This window comes from Tachysurus vachellii, chromosome 1 (assembly GCF_030014155.1).
Source record: "Tachysurus vachellii isolate PV-2020 chromosome 1, HZAU_Pvac_v1, whole genome shotgun sequence".
In the NCBI taxonomy this organism is placed as follows: domain Eukaryota; kingdom Metazoa; phylum Chordata; class Actinopteri; order Siluriformes; family Bagridae; genus Tachysurus; species Tachysurus vachellii.
In genome coordinates, this window is record NC_083460.1 from 41,891,311 (window position 1) to 41,910,888 (window position 19,578).

General features: G+C 41.3%; 1 protein-coding gene across 1 annotated transcript in view; it reads left to right on the forward strand.

Annotated features, from left to right (window-relative positions):
• Positions 1-16,635, forward strand: part of zfhx3b (zinc finger homeobox 3b) — a 159,170-nt gene extending 142,535 nt beyond the window's left edge. Inside the window, exons 7-10 of the mRNA XM_060872105.1 lie at positions 1-78; positions 3,878-4,001; positions 4,128-9,614; positions 9,797-16,635. The exon at positions 1-78 is cut by the window's left edge and continues 123 nt beyond it. Of these exons, the coding sequence (XP_060728088.1) occupies positions 1-78; positions 3,878-4,001; positions 4,128-9,614; positions 9,797-11,505 (7,398 nt within the window). The 3' untranslated portion in view covers positions 11,506-16,635. The remainder of the gene's footprint in view (positions 79-3,877; positions 4,002-4,127; positions 9,615-9,796) is intronic.
• The last annotated feature ends 2,943 nt before the right edge of the window (positions 16,636-19,578 follow it).

Below are 19,578 nucleotides of genomic sequence, written 5' to 3' on the forward strand. Positions count from 1 at the left end.
AACAAGGTCCACCTGCAGTTCCACCTCACGCACCTCCACAGCGTGGCACCGGACTGCGTCGACAAGCTCATAGCCACCGTGAGTGCTTTCAGTTTCCTACACAGAGGTTTTGTTTGGTTTCCTGTGTAAGTTTTGTGCGTTACAACAAAAACACTTTTCCCAGGCTTAAATTTGGATCGGATCACATTATATACTGTACACAATTTCATATTTTAATCATAAGAAATCTTTTTACGAATCGTTTCTTTTTACAAAGGGTTCAAACTGAAATATTTTGGATGTTTCTATAGATTCTGTTGGTTGTTTCTGTATTTCTGCGATTCCTAAGAGAAGATAGCAGTCGTTCGCTGCGCGAAGATGATGTTAGCAATAAGTCATAACACTCGGGTTTTGTTATTGGATACTTTAGGGCAAATGCTAGCCCCGAATTCCCAGAATGCTTTGCAGCTATACATCTCAGAAGACTCTGCTCGACAAGATGACGAGAAATTATAGCGGTGTTAGCATGAAATCCAAAGCTTTGGAAGGTGATCTGTTGGAGCGTAGCGTTGAGACGAGAAGGCGGAGTTAACGTTCTGCTGGTTTATGTCTGAAGGTGAAGTCGAGGGCTAAATCTCAATGAACTGCACCATGATATCAGCAGGTTGTCCAACAGCATCGTGGGTAATGTAGGAAAGCAAAATCATTAGGAATTAATCGTTTATCACAGCTAAATCGTGTGAATAACGGAACAGTATTCAAATCTCAGCCGTATTTACATTCGTATATACGTCCTAATCCTGTTAGTCTTAACGTGGGAATGTTTCAGATATTTTCCTGAGTATATCTGTGAGTAGAGCATGTACTAATTTCCTGCGATCATTTTATAGCACGGTATTGTAAAAGACATCTTGTCCTTCTAGTTCTGTATTGTTTATGTTTGACCTCCTGCCCCAAACCCATGAATACAGATCTTTAACTGTACATAAGAACCCTAGATTCACTATACTGAGACAGATGCCATGGTATTAGTCTTTTGTAGGGATTTTTTTTTTTAATTAAAAATCCTGTATAGGTTGGAATGAATATGAAGAGCAGAGCACATGACCTTCTGCTTCTATTCTTTTGTCTAGCTGTTTTTTTTCTAAGAAAAGCTGCGTGTTTAATACACCAAGGCCCACTGTGGTGATGGTGTGAGAGGCTGAGCTCAGCTTTATGATGGTGACTCGCTCCTTTTATGCCTTTTATCCAGCCACGCCTTGGCAAACATTGTCTCTTCTCCTTCCCTCATGTTGAAAAGTGTTAATTGCGGCCCGCAGGCGTCCTGTTGACTCATCGCGTGCCAGATTTATAGGATGATAGTTTCCTGATTGGACGGGCGATCCTCTACCCGAGCGGTTGTACCGACATGCCCATTGTTTTCATCAGTTGAAATCAGGTCAAAAGAAAACCCAAGACTTCTCATTCTTTCTGTTCCGTCGATCATTAATACAGAAAAATATTTAAACAGAATTATTTTTTTTAAGGAAAGTAAAAGGAAATCCCAGAACGAGAACGCATACGTTATGAATACCTGCGAGACAGAGAGAGATAGAGAGAAAGAAAATACAAAGAGAGCTCTACTCTTCTTGTTTAACTAGTAAACTATGGGGGTACAAACTTTTGCACTTTTGAATAGCCGTCAGAGAAAACATGCAGCATACGTAGTCCTTGAAACTGTACATTTTATTTTTCTATTTTCTGCACGCTGACATGTAAATAAAACATCTCTAGTGTTAGGAAAGAATCTGAATAAAAGATTTCCGCTGCATAATCCACTTCTTCTTTAAGCAACTCACCTTCATCACCTACAGCATCCCATCGACTCTACAGCCGACTGTTATTGCAGAGTTGATGGAGGATGCAACAGCTCTATTTTTCCATATTTGCAGTAGAGAAATAATTACGTTTAGATTTGTCTGCGGAAGGGAATTGTTCGCTCGCCGATCGCTGAAAGCGAGGATGCCTCCGAATACCGTTATGCCGTCTCCGCTCGCCGGCAAGGAAACAAATGACGAACACATTATTAGGACCAGGTAGCAATATTTTTTCTTTTATAGAGATGATAATGCATCGGTCTTCCTACAGTGGCACATTGTAAAAACACATCGGAGCAATACAACACACATTAAAAGCAGCATCTCTTTTTTTTTTTTTTTTTTTTTTTTTACAAGTAGAAGGAGAATAAAGCGACTCCATTCCCTCATGTCAAACAGGAGAGCTTAATGAATTCGGAAATAGGTGACTCGTTTCTTGCAGACAGTGCATAAAAATGCGAGCAAGGTTCTCTCTTTATTTGTCTGGTCCTTCTCTCTCTCTCTCTCTCTCTCTCTCAGTAATTCCCTCCCTCTCTGTCTGTGTATCATTTTCTGTCTGTCTTAGATAGGGATAATGAAAATAATTGTGCTTCATTAATTCTCAGTCTGGCTCAGATGATAGCCATTTGGAACTGTGTTTTTGCGAATTAGACAGTCCAAATTAAAAAATGACCTTGGGATACTGGCTGTGCAGGGCTCTCGTGGCTTAATGAAGCACTTGTCTCGAAACACTCCACTTTGTAATGTAAATCACTGCTGTGTTTTGCTTCGAAACTCTCCATACCGGCCACATTAATTTACACCTTTCAGTTTCGGAGGAGGAGAGATGGAAGGAAAAAAGAAGTAAAAAAAAAAATACATAAAAATTGTAAAAGTTTTCCAGCATGAATCTGCACACACTAATCAGATGTTAATGGATAGCACTGTATTAACAGTTCCACTTAACCTTAAGACCAGTGAAGTAACTGCCGAAGGATCGAGTGCCGTGTCCTTCGTGTCGTCAGGTGCTTCGTGACGATTGTGCTTGGAGATGATTTATATTTTAGAGAAGCTCGGGAGCACTCGGTATCCTCTATCATAAATCCATGCCTACGACCATGCACTCATTAGTGGATTTAAAAAATAAAAAGTGAAGGAAGGAAGGAAAGAATAGATTTTGAATATAATAATCAGATTAAAAAAAAATTTAATCAGGTATACAGTCGTTACGAAAGGGTACGAGGTGCAGGTGGTGTGATGAACAAAAGAAAGAAAATTGGGACACAAGGACATAAACATAGAATGAAAGTAGGAATTAGACATGGAAGAGAGGCAAGCAGGAGGAGGGGAGATGGAAAGGAATGAGGAATTGAAATGCAGCCTGGGTAGAGAGGCTGATTGTTCTGTTAATTGAAGGAAGGTGAAGCAGACAGTGCTCCATCTCCCAGCCCTTTTTCCAATTTCAGTCACTGATTGTTGTTAAATAGGAGCTAGTTAATGAGTGATTTTGATAAATTGTTATCTTTTTTCCCCTTCTGGAAAAAGGAGAGAGGAATAAAGGGGATATGAGAAGGAAAAAAGAGGCATTGAGATACAACAGAAGCAGGGAAGCTGTTCAGAAAGACAGGGAATTTCTTTGTACATTGTGCTATGAGCTTCTCACTGGAATGTGATACACTTTTATGAGGAGATGGAATTATTTAATTAGGCTCCTAATAAGCTTTTCAACTGGCCAAGGTAGACTCCTTGGCCCCATCACACTAATTGGCTGCAGCAGAACTTTCTCAGAGTTTGACAAACATCATCTGTGATCAAAGTGCAAATTCTTGGAACGGCAAATATAGTAAGAACATTAATAACATGATTACGTGTGTGGAAGGAAACCTTTCACTGACAAAACCTTTATATTTGTGAGTGACTAAGTAATGAAACAAAACCGGACAGTTTTTTCTGAGAAGCGTTATTCGCTCAGACGTCTATTTGAGCTGTTGTGCATTCCATATCAGTGGCTGTTAAAAAGGATTTTAATTAATACGTGGCTCACTATGTGTTTTATTTTCCAGGTGGCAACATCAGAGGTACTGCCAGCAAGCATGTTCATACCAGTCCCGGGACCAGAGAAAGATCCTCAGAACACACCGCAATCCTTGTCTAACTCAACCTCTGAAAGCACAAAGAAACAAACAGGTGTGAAGATATGTTGTCCTTTTTAATACCAGCTGTAAAAAATAGAATTGAATTATTTGTATATACATACACATAACACACTCTACTTTTACATCACAAACATTTCTTATTGTATTCGTTTTGTAGAAGCTGCCGAGGTTGAAGCTGATAAAGGAATTAATCTGGTCTTAGACGTAACTGAATCTCGGAAGTCACCTCTTGAAGAGCAACATACTACAAGAGACGACACTACTGGTTTCCTATGCTGGAAAAAGGGCTGTAATCAAGTGTTCAAATCATCCAACGCTCTCCAGATACATTTCAATGAGGTCCATAACAAAAGGCCACAACTCCCTGTCTCTGATCGCCATGTTTACAAGTACCGTTGCAACCAGTGCAGTTTGGCATTTAAGACAATTGAGAAATTGCAGTTGCATTCCCAGTACCATGTCATCAGAGCAGCCACCATGTGTTGTCTCTGTCAGCGGAGCTTCAGGACGCTACAGGCCTTGAAAAAACACCTGGAGTCCAGTCACCTTGAACTGAGTGAAGCTGATATTCAGCAGCTCTATGGAGGCCTACTAATGAATGGAGACCTCATGGTTATTGGTGACCCTTCACTTGGAGAGGACCAGGCAGGTCTCATTGAAGATGAGAAAGAAGGAGAGGACAGTGATCCTGAGGAGAAACAGAGTCCAACTGGCAGTGACTCTGGATCATTACAAGAGGATTCAGGATCTGAGCCCAAACGAGCGCTGCCATTTAGGAAAGGTCCTAATTTCACAATGGAGAAATTTTTAGACCCTTCTCGTCCTTTCAAGTGTACAGTCTGCAAAGAGTCTTTTACCCAGAAGAATATTCTTCTGGTACATTATAATTCTGTGTCACACTTGCATAAGGTCAAACGGGCTCTGCAGGAATCCACTACAGGTCAACCGGAAACAACCAGCAGTCCTGATAATAAGCCCTTTAAATGCAGCACTTGCAACGTCGCATACAGTCAGAGCTCTACACTGGAGATTCATATGCGCTCTGTCCTGCACCAGACCAAAGCCAGGGCAGCCAAACTTGAAGCTGCAGGTGGAGGCTCCAGTTCTGTCAACAGTGGCGGTTTAAGTGGAGGCACCTCAAATAGCACTTCAACTCCCAGCCCCATCCCGTCAACTAACTCAACAACCAGCTCAAGTAACAACAGCTGCTCTCCAGCAGGGGTTCAGACAGCACAGAGCATCCTGGGTGGGAACCAAATGAGTCAGTCTCAGAATCCTGAGTCCATGTCTAACTCCACATCTCATCCGCCGCCTTCTGAAAACCACGATGTGAAAAAAAAGAAATTTGCAGACATGCTGTCTTCAAGAGGTCACCAGCAGCTCCAACAGCAGCAGCAGTTAGCACAGGCTCAAGCTCAAGCCCAAGCCCAACTTCAGCAAGAGCTCCAACAGCAAGCTGCCCTCATTCAGTCCCAGCTGTTCAATCCACTACTCCAGCATTTTCCAATGACAGCAGATGCGCTTTTGCCCCTTCAACAGCAACAGCTTCTGTTTCCTTTCTATATCCCTGGAGCAGAATTCCAGCTGAATCCAGAAATTAACTTGAACAGTTCTTCCCTTAACCTAAGTAACTCTGCTGCCTCTTTGTTGGAGGAGCAAAAGAACCAGGCCCAGCAGGCACAACAGAGCTGCCTACAACAGCAACTGATGCATCATCACCTTCAGCAACAGCACCAAGCCCATTCCCACTCACAGGCATCAAGCCAAATGGCTTTACTACAGCAGAGTGCATCTCTTTCACACCCTGTAGAGAAAAAACCAAAGTCGCTTGCTCCTCATAGTGAGAAGGAAAGAGATCTGCCAAAGGATAAAGAAATTAATGATAAAACAGAGGACCATGCTCCAAAGGACATCCCAGAAAATTTTAAATCCAAAGAAAAGAAAGATATACCACAGACTATAGCTAATTTGAATCAGGACAATGGATGCCTTCCACCAAGGATTGCATCAGATGCTCGTGGTAATGCCACCAAAGTGCTATTGGAGAATTTTGGATTTGAATTAGTTATTCAATACAATGAGAACAAACAGAAAGCTCAGAGAAAGCTGACAGGATCTGTGTCTGGATCAGTTGCATCTGGTGGTATCACTAGAGTTGTGGACCCAGTTGAAGGACTGGAGAAATTGGAATGTGAGGCCTGCGGAAAACTCTTTTCCAATATATTAATACTAAAAAGTCACCAGGAGCATATCCATCAGGCCTTCTTCCCTTTTAGATCACTAGAGAGGTTTGCTAAGGAGTACAGAGAACAATATGACAAGCTGTACCCACTAAGACCACAAACACCTGAGGCTGCTCCTCCCCCACCACCACCTCCTCCTCCCCCGCCACCACCACCTCCTCCGCAAAGGGCACCGACACCAAATATTCCTGTATCAGCCCCCGCACTTACTCCACCAACTGCTTCAACCCCACAACCCCCAGGTCCGCTACCTCAGATTCCAATGCCAATGGATCTCCCTCTCTTCTCTCCACTCATGATGCAGCCAATGTCCCTCCAGTCATTGCCCTCTCAAATTCCTGCACAGTTACAAGCTGTTGAGCCTGGTCTAGCGACTGATCTTGCACATCTGTACCAGCAGCAGCTTACCCCTGCTATGCTGCAGCAGCAGCAGAATAAGAGGCCCCGCACCCGTATTACGGACGATCAGCTAAGGGTTCTAAGACAGTACTTTGACATAAACAATTCACCAAATGAAGAACAAATAAAAGAAATGGCAGACAAGTCGGGACTTCCACAGAAAGTCATTAAGCACTGGTTTCGGAATACTCTCTTCAAAGAGCGGCAGCGCAACAAAGACTCCCCCTACAATTTCAACAATCCCCCTATCACTACTCTGGAAGAGGTCAAAATTGACTCTAAACCACCTTCACCTGAACCCCAAAAACCAGAGTCCTATGGCAGTAAGAGATCCACAAGGACACGGTTCACAGACTACCAGCTTCGAGTATTGCAGGATTTCTTTGATGCTAATGCATACCCTAAAGATGATGAATTTGAGCAGCTGTCCAATCTTTTGACCCTACCAACTAGGGTCATTGTTGTTTGGTTCCAGAATGCCAGACAAAAAGCACGTAAAAATTATGAGAACCAGGGTGAAGGAGCAAAAGAAGGTGAGCGGCGTGAGCTGTCTAATGACCGATACATTCGCACAACTAACTTGAACTATCAGTGCAAGAAGTGTAGTCTGGTCTTCCAGCGGATATTTGACCTTATTAAACATCAAAAGAAGCTTTGCTACAAAGATGAGGATGAGGAAGGGCAATATGATAGTCAAAATGAAGACTCTCTTGACCTCTCACATGAATACTTTTCATGTTCTGGATCATCAGGTCACACACCGATGTCATCGTCCTCAAGCCTCTGCCCTCTTCCAACTTCATCTACATCATTCTCTCATATGACATCATCTGAGAAGGCTGAATCTACATCAACAAATACATCAAACTCTTTTGATGAGAAAACCAAAATTTCTGCAGAACCATCTCTGGGTCCAAGAGAGCAGACATCTTTGAAACAGGAAAGCACTCAGCCAGCTGAGATTCCACCACAGAAACCATCACGAGAGGAAAAGGTTCAACTTACCCCAAAGAACAGAAAGCTTTCTTCACCTTCCCTCTCTCAACAGCAACAGCATAGTACTGCTTCAGCCTCTGCGGCCCATACAAGCCAAAACCCCTCCCAAAGTTCTCTGATGGCCCTTAATTCCCATTTAGCCTCACAGCAGCAGCTGGCCCAGCAAATGATTCCCTACCAGTGTGAGCAGTGTAAACTCGCTTTTCCCTCATTTGAGCACTGGCAAGAACACCAGCAGCTTCACTTCTTGAGCGTTCAAAACCAGTTTATTCATCCCCAGTTCTTGGACCGACCAATGGACATGCCTTTTATGTTATTTGACCCCAGCAACCCTTTGCTGGCTAGCCAGCTTCTAGCTGGAGCATTGCCACAAATACCAAGCAGCTCTGCCACCTCTCCGTCCACTCCTACATCCACCATGAACTCTCTAAAGAGAAAGCTAGAGGAAAAAGCAGGCACTAGTCCAGGGGAAAATGATAGCACCAACAGTGGGGAAGAACCACAAAGAGACAAACGTCTTCGAACCACTATTACACCAGAGCAGCTTGAGATCCTGTACCAGAAATATTTACTAGACTCTAACCCCACACGAAAGATGCTCGATCATATTGCTCATGAAGTGGGGCTCAAGAAACGGGTGGTGCAAGTATGGTTCCAAAATACTAGGGCCAGGGAAAGAAAAGGACAGTTTCGAGCTGTTGGGCCAGCTCAAGCCCATCGACGTTGCCCCTTTTGTCGTGCCCTCTTCAAAGCTAAAACTGCCCTGGAAGCCCACATTCGTTCACGCCACTGGCATGAGGCAAAGCGTGCTGGTTACAACATAACACTTACCGGTTTGCTGTCTGAACATGATGGCATGCACTTGAAGATGGATCCTCAGGATATTGCTAATTTCTCTCATATAGGTTCTTCTAATAATGATGGTCAGTGCTCATCTCTGTCACCTGTGAGTAAAACCATGGACTTGTCTCCCAGGGCACTTTTAAGTCCAACATCAATTAAGGTTGAGGGAATGGAGGAGTTTGAAAGCCCAACCATGTCATCAGTAAACATGAACTTTGATCAGAGCAAGCTTGATAATGATGATTGTTCTTCTGTGAACACTGCAATTACGGACACCACTACTGGTGATGAGGCAAATGCAGAGAATGACAGTGCCGATATGAAGCATAGCCACAACAGTGGGGATTTCTTGTCTAAGACTGGGGGATCAGTCCCGTCTCTTGAGAATGATGACCAGATGTCTTCAGGACTAGTGAGCCCTGCAACAAGTTATTATGCAAAAGACTTTGAAAATGAAAACATGGTGGATTACAGTGAAACATCTAGTCTGGCTGATCCCTGTTCACCAAGCCCTGGGGCATCTGGGAGTAGAAGTATTGACAGTGGAGAAAGGCCAGGGCAAAAGCGCTTCCGAACTCAGATGACTAACCTCCAGCTGAAAGTCCTTAAGTCCTGTTTCAGTGATTATAGGACACCTACAATGTTGGAGTGTGAGGTACTCGGCAATGACATTGGACTCCCAAAAAGAGTTGTACAGGTCTGGTTTCAGAATGCCCGTGCTAAAGAAAAGAAAGCCAAACTCAGTATGGCTAAGCACTTTGGAATCAACCAGACTTCTTATGAGGGACCTAAGACAGAGTGCACCTTGTGTGGTGTAAAATACAGTGCACGTCTCTCAGTGCGGGACCACATCTTCTCCCAGCAGCACATCTCCAAGGTGAAGGAGACAATTGGAAGCCAGCTTGACAAAGAGAAAGAGTACTTTGACCCAGCCACTGTTCGTCAGCTAATGGCCCAGCAAGAGATGGATCGCATCAAGAAAGCCAATGAGGTTCTTGGTCTTGCACAACAACAAGCCATGCAGCAACAAGGGATGTTTGACAGTCCGGCCTTGCAAGCCCTAAATCTGCAGTCGGCCTATCCAAATCTGCAAGGAATACCCCCAGTTCTCCTGCCAGGGGTTGGAAGCCCTTCCCTTCCAGGTTTTAACTCAACCAACTCAGGTATGGCATTACTAGCCTTAAAAATATCTGATACACCTTATGAATATATTAATTTATTTGATGTCTAGTTTTGCAATTTATCTGTTTTCTGTGCTGTGAAATTGATTGCATGGGATTTTTTTTTCTTGTTGATCCATATACATCACACTAATTCACTTTCTTTCTGTGTCGTTATCTTTCAGCTTTAACCCCTCCAAAACCTCCCAACGTTCTAAACATGTCCGGTGCCAGTGTACCTTCACCCAGTCTCCCCACATCTGGTTTACCCAATAAGATCCCCTCTTCTTCCTCCTTGGCCTCATCCAGCTCAGCTCAGGCCAGCTCTTCTGTTGCCCACTCAACTACTACTACCACACTCACATCAAACTCCCTGACCACCCAACTAGGTGCCCGGGCTGATCATCCCAAAGAGCGTGAAACAGAAAAAGCCAGGGAGAAAGAAAAGACCAAGGAAAAAGTCGAGAAGTCCTCCACACCATCCTCAACTGCGGGCACACCTGCTCCCTCCACTTCTGCTGCCAGTGCCAAGAAAGAAAAACCAGATACAGCTGTTCCAGCCACCTCAATGCCTACACCTGGCATGGAATATGTGGTTGATCCTGCACAGCTACAAGCTCTGCAGGCTGCTTTAGCATCAGATCCAACAGCACTGCTTACCAGCCAGTTCCTGCCCTATTTTATGCCAGGTTTTTCTCCATATTATGCCCCTCAGATTCCTGGGGCTCTTCAAGGTGGATACCTTCAGCCTATGTATGGTATGGAAAGTCTTTTCCCCTACAACCCAGCTTTATCACAAGCCCTAATGGGGTTATCACCAGGATCACTGCTCCAGCATTACCAGCAATATCAACAGAGCCTGCAGGAAGCACTTCAGCAGCAGCAGCGACAGCTTCAGCAAATCCAGCAACCGAAAGCAAGCCAAACCCCAGCTTCTTCTCAGCCTTCGGTGGACCGCAAAGATTCTGCCAAAGATCATGTAAAAACAGAGGAGAAAAAAGGCACTCTCCCAGTTGATACCTCTTCACATAATAACTTACCCCCTGAGCAGCATGAAGTGGATGGCAAAGGTACAGACTCCCTTCTTGACCAATACATTGTCCCCAAAGTTCAGTATCGGCTGGCGTGCCGCAAGTGTCAAACTGTATTCAGCAAGGAGGAAGCAGCTATCAGCCACCTGAAGTCGATCTGCTTTTTTGGTCAGTCTGTGGCAAACATGCAAGAGATGTTGCTTCGAGTCCCCAGTAGTGGCAGTTCAGCTGAGGGTAGCCTCTATGACTGCCTGGCTTGTAATGTCACTCTGGATGGGGACAAGGCACTTAGTCAACACCTGGATTCATCCTTGCACAAACACAGAACAATCACGCGATCAGCCGGAAATGCCAAAGAGCACGCTACTAGTTTATTACCTCACTCTTCAGCCTGCTTCCCCGATCCTAACACCGCATCTACCTCGCAGTCTGTCACCCACCCAAACAAAACCACAACATCTCCCCCGCCAACGACGTCAAACACCACGCCATGCTCATCTGTGTCTGCATCCTCTTGCTCCTCTGCCACACTTAACCCCACAGCTGCCAGCAAACCCTGGCCCCAGGCCCCTTTCTCTAAAGCTTTAGCTGGAAAGCCCAATGCCACCCCTTCAACATCATCCTCTTTTCCTCCAGTATCCTCACCTTCAACGGTTACCTCAAGTTCATTGAGCACCTCAGGGGTTCAGACCTCGATACCAACAGACGTCTTTACCGACGACTCTGACTCGGACAGCAGTCAGAAATCAGCAGACAGGCTGGGCAGGTTGGCAGAGGAGCCACAGCAGCCCAGCTGTCTCAAAGACAGTGATAGTTGTAGTAGTAATATGGCTAGTGTAGGAACAGACTCCATCAGACTGTAAAAGAGCTTTCAACGATGGACGATATTTTAAAAAATAAAAAACAAAAAAATAAATAAAACACAAAAGCTAAAAAAAAAAAGCGGCGATGTTTAAAATATGTTTAAAAGTATACGAACCAATTTCAGAAAAAAAAAGATGTGTAAAGACTAACTGCAATTCCAAAGCTTGTAACCAAAAATTTAAATGTTAGTGGATTGTTTTCCCATATGAACATGCTGGTTTTAATTTGTTTCGACTTAAGTATATAGCTATATGTATACACATATATTAAATTAATAGAGAACACTGCAGTTAACGTGCAGATAATGTAGGGGAATGCTGCATTGCAAAGGACTGCCTCAAAACCACAAAAATCAGATGGGCCCCAGATTCTGTCTATACAAAGAACGAGATAATGATGCACACCTTGTTTGCATAGGTACATCCACCTAATAGCACAGTCACACAAAGCCAGTATGTACTGTATGGGAGAATAGTCTTACAGTTTTCTTGCTATCTAAGCATTCAAATACCAATGGCTTGCTAATGAAAAAAGAATGATGTAATGTCTATTTTATTCTCAGGTCAACAGCTCACAACCTTTTTTATGTTACATTACTTTATTCATTTCTTTTCTGACAAATGAGAAAACATTTCTGTTTTTGTATTACTTTTAATAGAAAAATTTTGGAAGTGATATGAACTAAGACAGAGCTTTCTGGGAATCCAAAAGGGTCGCTAAACTGCTAAAATTCTGTTAAACGGGATATAAACTTCTCCCCCAACACACACCCAAACAAGAAACGCAGTGAGGGATTTTTTTTTGTTTTGTTTTTTTTAAGAAAAAAGTAAAAAACCTGTATTTATGATTGATATAAACATTTTTCGTGTTACGTAGATTGTTGCATTGGAAATAAATTTAAACAGTATGGTAGATTGAATAATCTTTGTGTACATTTAGCTTTTGTATTGTCCAACCTTAAAGCGCTTCATTTGATGTTGTCTTGGTCATTCCAATAGACTAGATTGAGGAGCAGGAACTGATCTGTACTTTATTTCAGTATAGTCAAATCCGAAATCTTGGATTTTTTTTTCACCCAAACTGCCACCGACAGACTCGGCAGAATCCCTTTGTTCTCATGAGGGGCTTGTTTCCTTTGACGGTTGGTGCAGCGACCTGACCAAAAAAAAAGGAAGAGATCTGTTTGAAAATTATTATTCACTTATATTTGTGTTACCTATTGTGCACTTACGACGTCTCGACTTACTTTATCTCTGTCTTTTTGTGTATGTGTGTGTCTATGTTACTCTCCTTCCTTATTTTTCTTTCTTTGCTTCCACTGCATTTCGTAGGTTCGGAGATCTTTCTCCTTTGGCACTACAAAGCAGACGTGTATTTTATGCAGTGTGGCTGCAGTCTGTTATAGTCTTTAATTTTTGTTGTTGTTGTTTGTTTCTTTTATGATTTCTTCTTCTTTTTTTATTTTTTTGTTGTTGTTGTCATACAAGAAAAAGAATAATAATAATTCTCACGCTTTAAAACGAAAAGAAAATCCAAAGACTAAACACTTTCACCATTGGTGCATAAAGATGAGAAAAGAGGCTTCTTTATACTTGAGAATTTGTTGCAGTTTTTAAGAAAAGAAAACAAAGTTTTAAAATAAAAGGAGTACGCATCAGAGTTGCCGTCTTTGCTTCTTTGCGAGCAGACAGGTGGCTTTTTTACGTAGACAAATACCAAGAATACCAAAAACCAAAACAGGACGTTCGTCCTTGCATTGTGGAGTAGCACCATTACAGAGCCATTGCAGTTTGTAAGATAGAAGTGGAGAATCTCTTTGTTTAACTCTTCTTGTCACACAAGATTTTTAGTTTTGTTTCACTTTTTTTTTTTTTTTGTTTTTTTAAGAAAATGTATAAGGTCTGGTCTCTGAGGACATACGTTTTGCTGCTAATGTAGATTTTGAAAAAGAAAAATACCTAGATGCATGCTCATTTTACTTCTTGGCTAAGCTTTAAGAAAAAAAAAAGAAGAAAAAAACAACAAAAAACTAAAACAACCAAGTAAACCATTTCCCTGCCTCTGCGACATTTTTTCTTCTTGTTGCAAAAACGGAACTTTGAAGACTGTGAATATATGTTCCAAAGGACATTTTGGCTTTATTGTTTTCTCTTTCTTTCCTTCTTTCTTTCTTTCTTTCTTTCTTTTTAACAGACCAACGTCAAAAAGCCAACGATCTGTCATGTTTGTAAAGAACAGTGCATTCCAAATAGCGCATTTGATTTCTTAAGAAAGGACAGCAATCTTTTTAGTGAGTTTAAGTCTATTTCCTCCCACGTTAAATATGACCGTAATTCCGCCATCACGTCTGGGTTAAAGAACATCGCCGTTTCAGGAGTCGTGTATACCGAGCTCATGTCCCCGCAGCCGGTTAAGGCTGTTTGTGCACTTAAAGTAGATCATCATGTAACAGTCGCTAACCAAAAATGTACATACTGTAACGCACCTGGTCCTAACATATCTCACAGGACTAGTGTCATCACTCCACCTCTCCGTCTTTAAAGAGTCTGAGAAAGAATGATGGTGTTGAATGGTGGCCTCCCCCATAGAAAATCGAGTAGGGACCTGCCCCAGGTTTCTGCAGGGTTTATAGCTTTTTTTTTGTTTGTTTTTTGGTGTGTATTTTTTACAGCTTTTCCATGTGACATCTTCATTCCAAAGCATTATATAAAACTGGGAAAATAGCAGCAGTATTTTTATTTATTAATATTTTGGATGGTCATTCTTACCTTTTTTGTCCAGAGAGGTCAATGGAAATGGTTCTGTTTAATCCAAATTTCCCTCTTTCTTTTTTTTTCCTTTCATTTTCTCACCAAAAAAAAAAAGGATTCAGTTGAACTGTACAGCAAGTGTTTTGGGCTACATGGTACATTGCTGTAATCTAGGAAGCGTGTTAAAGAGTGTTACGTCTTGCAGAGCAATGTGGTTTGGTGTTAAAAAAAAATCTGCATGCTATTGAAAAATTTGGTTGAATTTTTTATTTTATTTTATTTTTATGTTTTTTTTTTTGGTATGCAAAGCTTGCCACTTCTATTCAATCCTGTTACCTAAAATATTTTTTTTCCATAATTATTTGTAAGAATTCTGATGTATAGTTTATTTTTTAATGCCTTTTTTTTGCTTTGACTTTCATTTCGAATCGTGTCGGACTTTTATTATTTTCATATATCTATTTGTATTTTATTTTCTGTATATTAATTTGTATTGTTGATGTTTTTTTGTTTTTGTATGCATAAATTAATGTTTTAACACCAGCTTTAAATTTCAATCACTTTTTTTTCTTATTCTAAGACCTGGCCACTTTAATGGTGTACCAATGTTCCTATATTTGTCTTTTTCGACAAAGTTTGATCTCTTGCTTCCAAAGTGTGCTCTTTATTTAATGGGCTCTTTATTTTGTGAGGGATGAAGTTCAAATCCTCACAATCAACTCTGCCAGCATGGACTGTGTGTGTGTGTGTGTGTGTGTGTGTGTGTGTGTGTGTGTGTGTGTGTGTGTGTGTGTTTCTTTGTTTTCTTTGTTTTTTGTCTTTTTAAGAGCCAACATCAGTTTATTTAGTTTTGTGTTGTTGTTGTTGTTGTTGTCGTTGTTTTTCCTCCACTTTCATTTCACACCAAAACATTATAAACTGCAAAGCTGTTCCTTCAGTACAATAATTTTTTTTTTTTTTTTTTTTGGAAAGTCCTAATAATTCGGTAATGAGAAATTGATACTGAAGCACTGAGCAGTTTTTTTATTCACTTCATTAAATATATGTATGTGGCCAAAGCATAATGCAGATGAAAGGTTGGTGCCCCTGATGAGTGTATATTTATTGTGGCACAACACAACATATGACTGAGACACATCGACTCTCATCGGGATACTTGATTTTTTTTTTTTTGTGGACATTTTGCAAAGAGAGACAGAAGGCGGCAGGTTTTGCTGTAGAGGTCATCCTTTTTGCCCACTGTGAAGAAACATGTATACAGATATAGATATATTTAAAGAAGACATCAACTTTTTTTAAATGACAAAGAAGGAAAAACAAAGAGAACAGAACTCTGGGAAGCTTTGGAAAATGTCGTTAAAATGTCCTGGAAGGCATGAAACTGGGGATGGGAGCCAAAGGCAGGAAAAATAATCAGAGACACCTCTTGATATCAAGTCATTATTTAATTACTGACAATACGCCTACGGAAACAGACTCAGCAACCGGTGGACGTACAGTACGTGAAAACAGAGAGGAATAAACCTGGTGACTTCCGGACGCGGCCGGATCGGCCGCTACTTCGGAATCGTGGATAAAATCCACAGGATGGACAGAACCACGCGTCTCTTTTTTCGCCCGGTCCATGGTGTTGCTACCTGTTTCATTTCTTCGTCTCGCCGACGGACAGCACTGACCTGGAGTCAGCCGGGAAATAAATCTCATCAAACCATTGAAAAATAAAGGACTCGCTGTTCGAGGAGTGTGTGGGGATTTCTTGGCTGTCATTCCTGAGGAAGCAGTTAAACACGAAAAAGCAAACGAAACCAAAATTAACAAGCAACCAAACAAAAAAAAACAAAAACAAACAAAAAAAAAAAACACGAGCTCCGATTTCAAAGACTACACGGAGCTCTCCGTTCCTTTCGTGACTCCTGGTGCCACAATTTTTTTTAATGCTTTTTTTTTGTTTTGTTTTGTTTGATTTCAATTTTTTTATTTTCTTGAATTGTTCCTCCTTTGAGCCTCACAAGAACGGCTCAGTGGCTCCAGGTAGCCCACCCGAGGGTAGAAAAAACAGCCTTGCAATGTACAAAAAAAGAGCAAGTTAAACCAAAAATGTTGTTCTTGATGTCTTTTCTATACTGTAGTCTTGTTAGCTTTTTTGTTACTGTAATTATATGATGAAGATTTCCAAACTGTACCAAATTACATGGAGACTAACATACATAAATCACATGGAACTTCAGACTTTTAAAGAAAAACTTTTGTCACAAAAAACCTTGTTGTCCTAGTTAAGTTGATTGTAGATGGTAATTGAATATACTCCTTTGAAAATATTTCATCAAGTATGTTTCTTGCTCATTGTGATACATTAAAAAGTATGAGCATAAAAAGCAACGTGGCTCCGGACGTTTTTTTTTTTCTTTTCTAATTTAGTTTCATCAATAAACTATTCATAAAAAATTGTTTATATAAAAAAAACCCACTACACTGTTTCACAAGCGAACAGCATTGTACTGTACAAGCTAGTATTCAGTAAGTAAATATATCCAGAATATATATTTCCAGAATTTTCACTTCTATATATAAATAGCGTCAGCGATAAAACATGCACCTAAAGGCCGAAACGTTCAGATTCCCAGGTCGCTGGTTAAAATCGCTCCATTTCGACTCTTATGTTGGATGAAAGATACTGAAACCCTGACTCATGCTCTTATAACCTCATTCTTAGATCACTGTAAGTCTCATGTCGGCATTTCAAATAAAACTCTAAAGAGTTGTGGGGTCTTTATCGCATGTTAACACTCTCACTCACTCTCACTCATCTTCTACCGCTTATCCGAACTACCTCGGGTCACGGGGAGCCTGTGCCTATCTCAGGCGTCATTGGACATCAAGGCAGGATACACCCTGGACGGAGTGCCAACCCATCACAGGGCACACACACACACACACTCTCATTCACTCACACAATCACACACTACGGACAATTTTCCAGAGATGCCAATCAACCTACCATGCATGTCTTTGGACCGGGGGAGGAAACCGGAGTACCCGGAGGAAACCCCCGAGGCATGGGGAGAACATGCAAACTCCACACACACAAGGTGGAGGTGGGAATTGAACCCCAACCCTGGAGGTGTGAGGAGAACGTGCTAACCAATAAGCCACCGTGCCCCCCCGCATGTTAACAGTTGACTTAAATAAAAAAGCTTTTACTTTTACCTCAGGAAAAAAAAATAATTGTGTCTTTTTTAAATAAAAAAATCTAGAAAAGGCAAGACACTGGATTATATATTATTATTATTATTACTATTATTATTGCTGTTATTATTATTATTATCTATAACCAAGCCTAATTGTACAAATAAAGGCTATTAAAACAGCACACTTGGTCATTTGGTAAATCTAAAAAGAAGAATAAATAAGATTAACTAAATCACATTAAGCACAAAATCTGCAGCCACTAATTAAAAGCGGCTGTTTTCAGCTAATTGAAGCTAATTGCGGTTTTGAACCGATAAAATTCGGCATGATTCGCTTTGACGTCTGTAGAGGATCAAATTCAACACGGCTTTAAGTCATTTTCTATTTTAAAGACTGGAGTCCGAGGACGATGAGAGGGTGATGAAATTGATCGTTTTATAATACATAATAGAATATAATATGTTATGGGCCTTTTCCAAACTTTTACCACAAGTTAATTACATTGTAGGAAACTGTAGCTTTACAATTTCTCTTCACTGGAACTAGAAACAGTGTTCCAGCATGACATCGTCCCTGTGCACAAAGCACAGAGTTCCATGAAGACATAATGTGGAGGTGAAGGTTGGACTGGAAGAACTCGAGTGTCCTGTACAGAGCCGTGAGTCTGACTCAACCACACTGAACACCTCTGGGATGAACTGAACTGGAGTCTTCGGGTGATGCTCTTGTAGCAGAATGAACACAAATCATGCACACAGACACTATAACATCTAGTGGAAATTCGGTAGAACATTTGAGTTTTTCTGCACAAACTTTAACATAAGTAACATAAAGTATTTTATTAAGAATTCCTTCTAACCTTAGTGTGTTGGTGTCTGTCTACAAAAACGTTAATAAACCCATTGATAAAACTGGTCAGTCTGTTGAATCATGGGTCTCTAAAGCTACATACAGTAGTAATGTGGTGCCGTGGTGGGTCAAATGGTTAAGGCTCTGGGATGTTGATGAGAAGATCAGGGTTCGAGCCCCAGCGCTGACGAGCTGCCACTGTTGGGCCCTTGATGGAGGCCCTTAACCCTGTCTGCTCCAGTGGTGCTGTATCATGTCTGACCCTGTGCTCTGACCACAACCTCTAATGTTGAGATATGTGAAGAAAGAATTTCACTGTGCTGTGATGTAGATGTGGCAGAATAAAGTCTTTCTCTTCTTCTAACGGATATAAGAATACACTGGAAAAAAAGGAATATGTGGTCATTCAGACTTTAAAGAACATATGTATATAAATATATTAGGTTTCGTAACAGAACGTGATTTTGTCGCTTGTACTAAAGTAAATGAAATCACGTGTTTAATGACTAGACTGAATTGCGTAGAGCGAGCATGAGCGATTGACGCAGTATTAACGTAAAGCTCGTGATTACGGTGTGAAAGTGCTGGGGTTCGAGGTTCAGCTCAGGTGTGTGTTCTGTTTCATTTTATTCAGGGTTTTGAAAATCCACAAAAATGAATTGTGCAAATGTTCCTCAGTATGTTCATGCAGAACCGACGTCTACAGAATCAGATCCCAGCTGCACCATCATTATCATCATCATCATCATCATCATAACAGAGAAGAGCTTTTAGATACTGTAAAGATGATGGTGCATAAGACAATAAAACCAAGAAATTTAGCAATAAAACTGAGTGAATCCATTAGCATATCGCTTTAAACACTGTCTGGGAACAGAGTGAGAAGTTTCTCATTGTAATCGTATTCTTTTCTGGAAGCAAGCCAAGTAAAAATGAATAAAAAAATTCCATGACAAAAGAATTTCTTATTAGATTTAATGCTCACTCACTCATTTTCTACCGATTATCCGAACTACCTTGGGTCACGGGGAGCCTGTGCCTATCTCAGGCATCATCGGGCATCAAGGCAGGTGCCAACCCATCACAGGGCACACACACACACACTCTTATTCACTCACGCAATCACACACTACAGACAATTTTACAGAGATGCCAATCAACCTACCATGCATGTCTTTGGACCGGGGGAGGAAACCGGAGTACCCGGAGGAAACCCCCGAGGCACGGGGAGAACATGCAAACTCCACACACACAAGGTGGAGGTGGGAATCGAACCCCCAACCC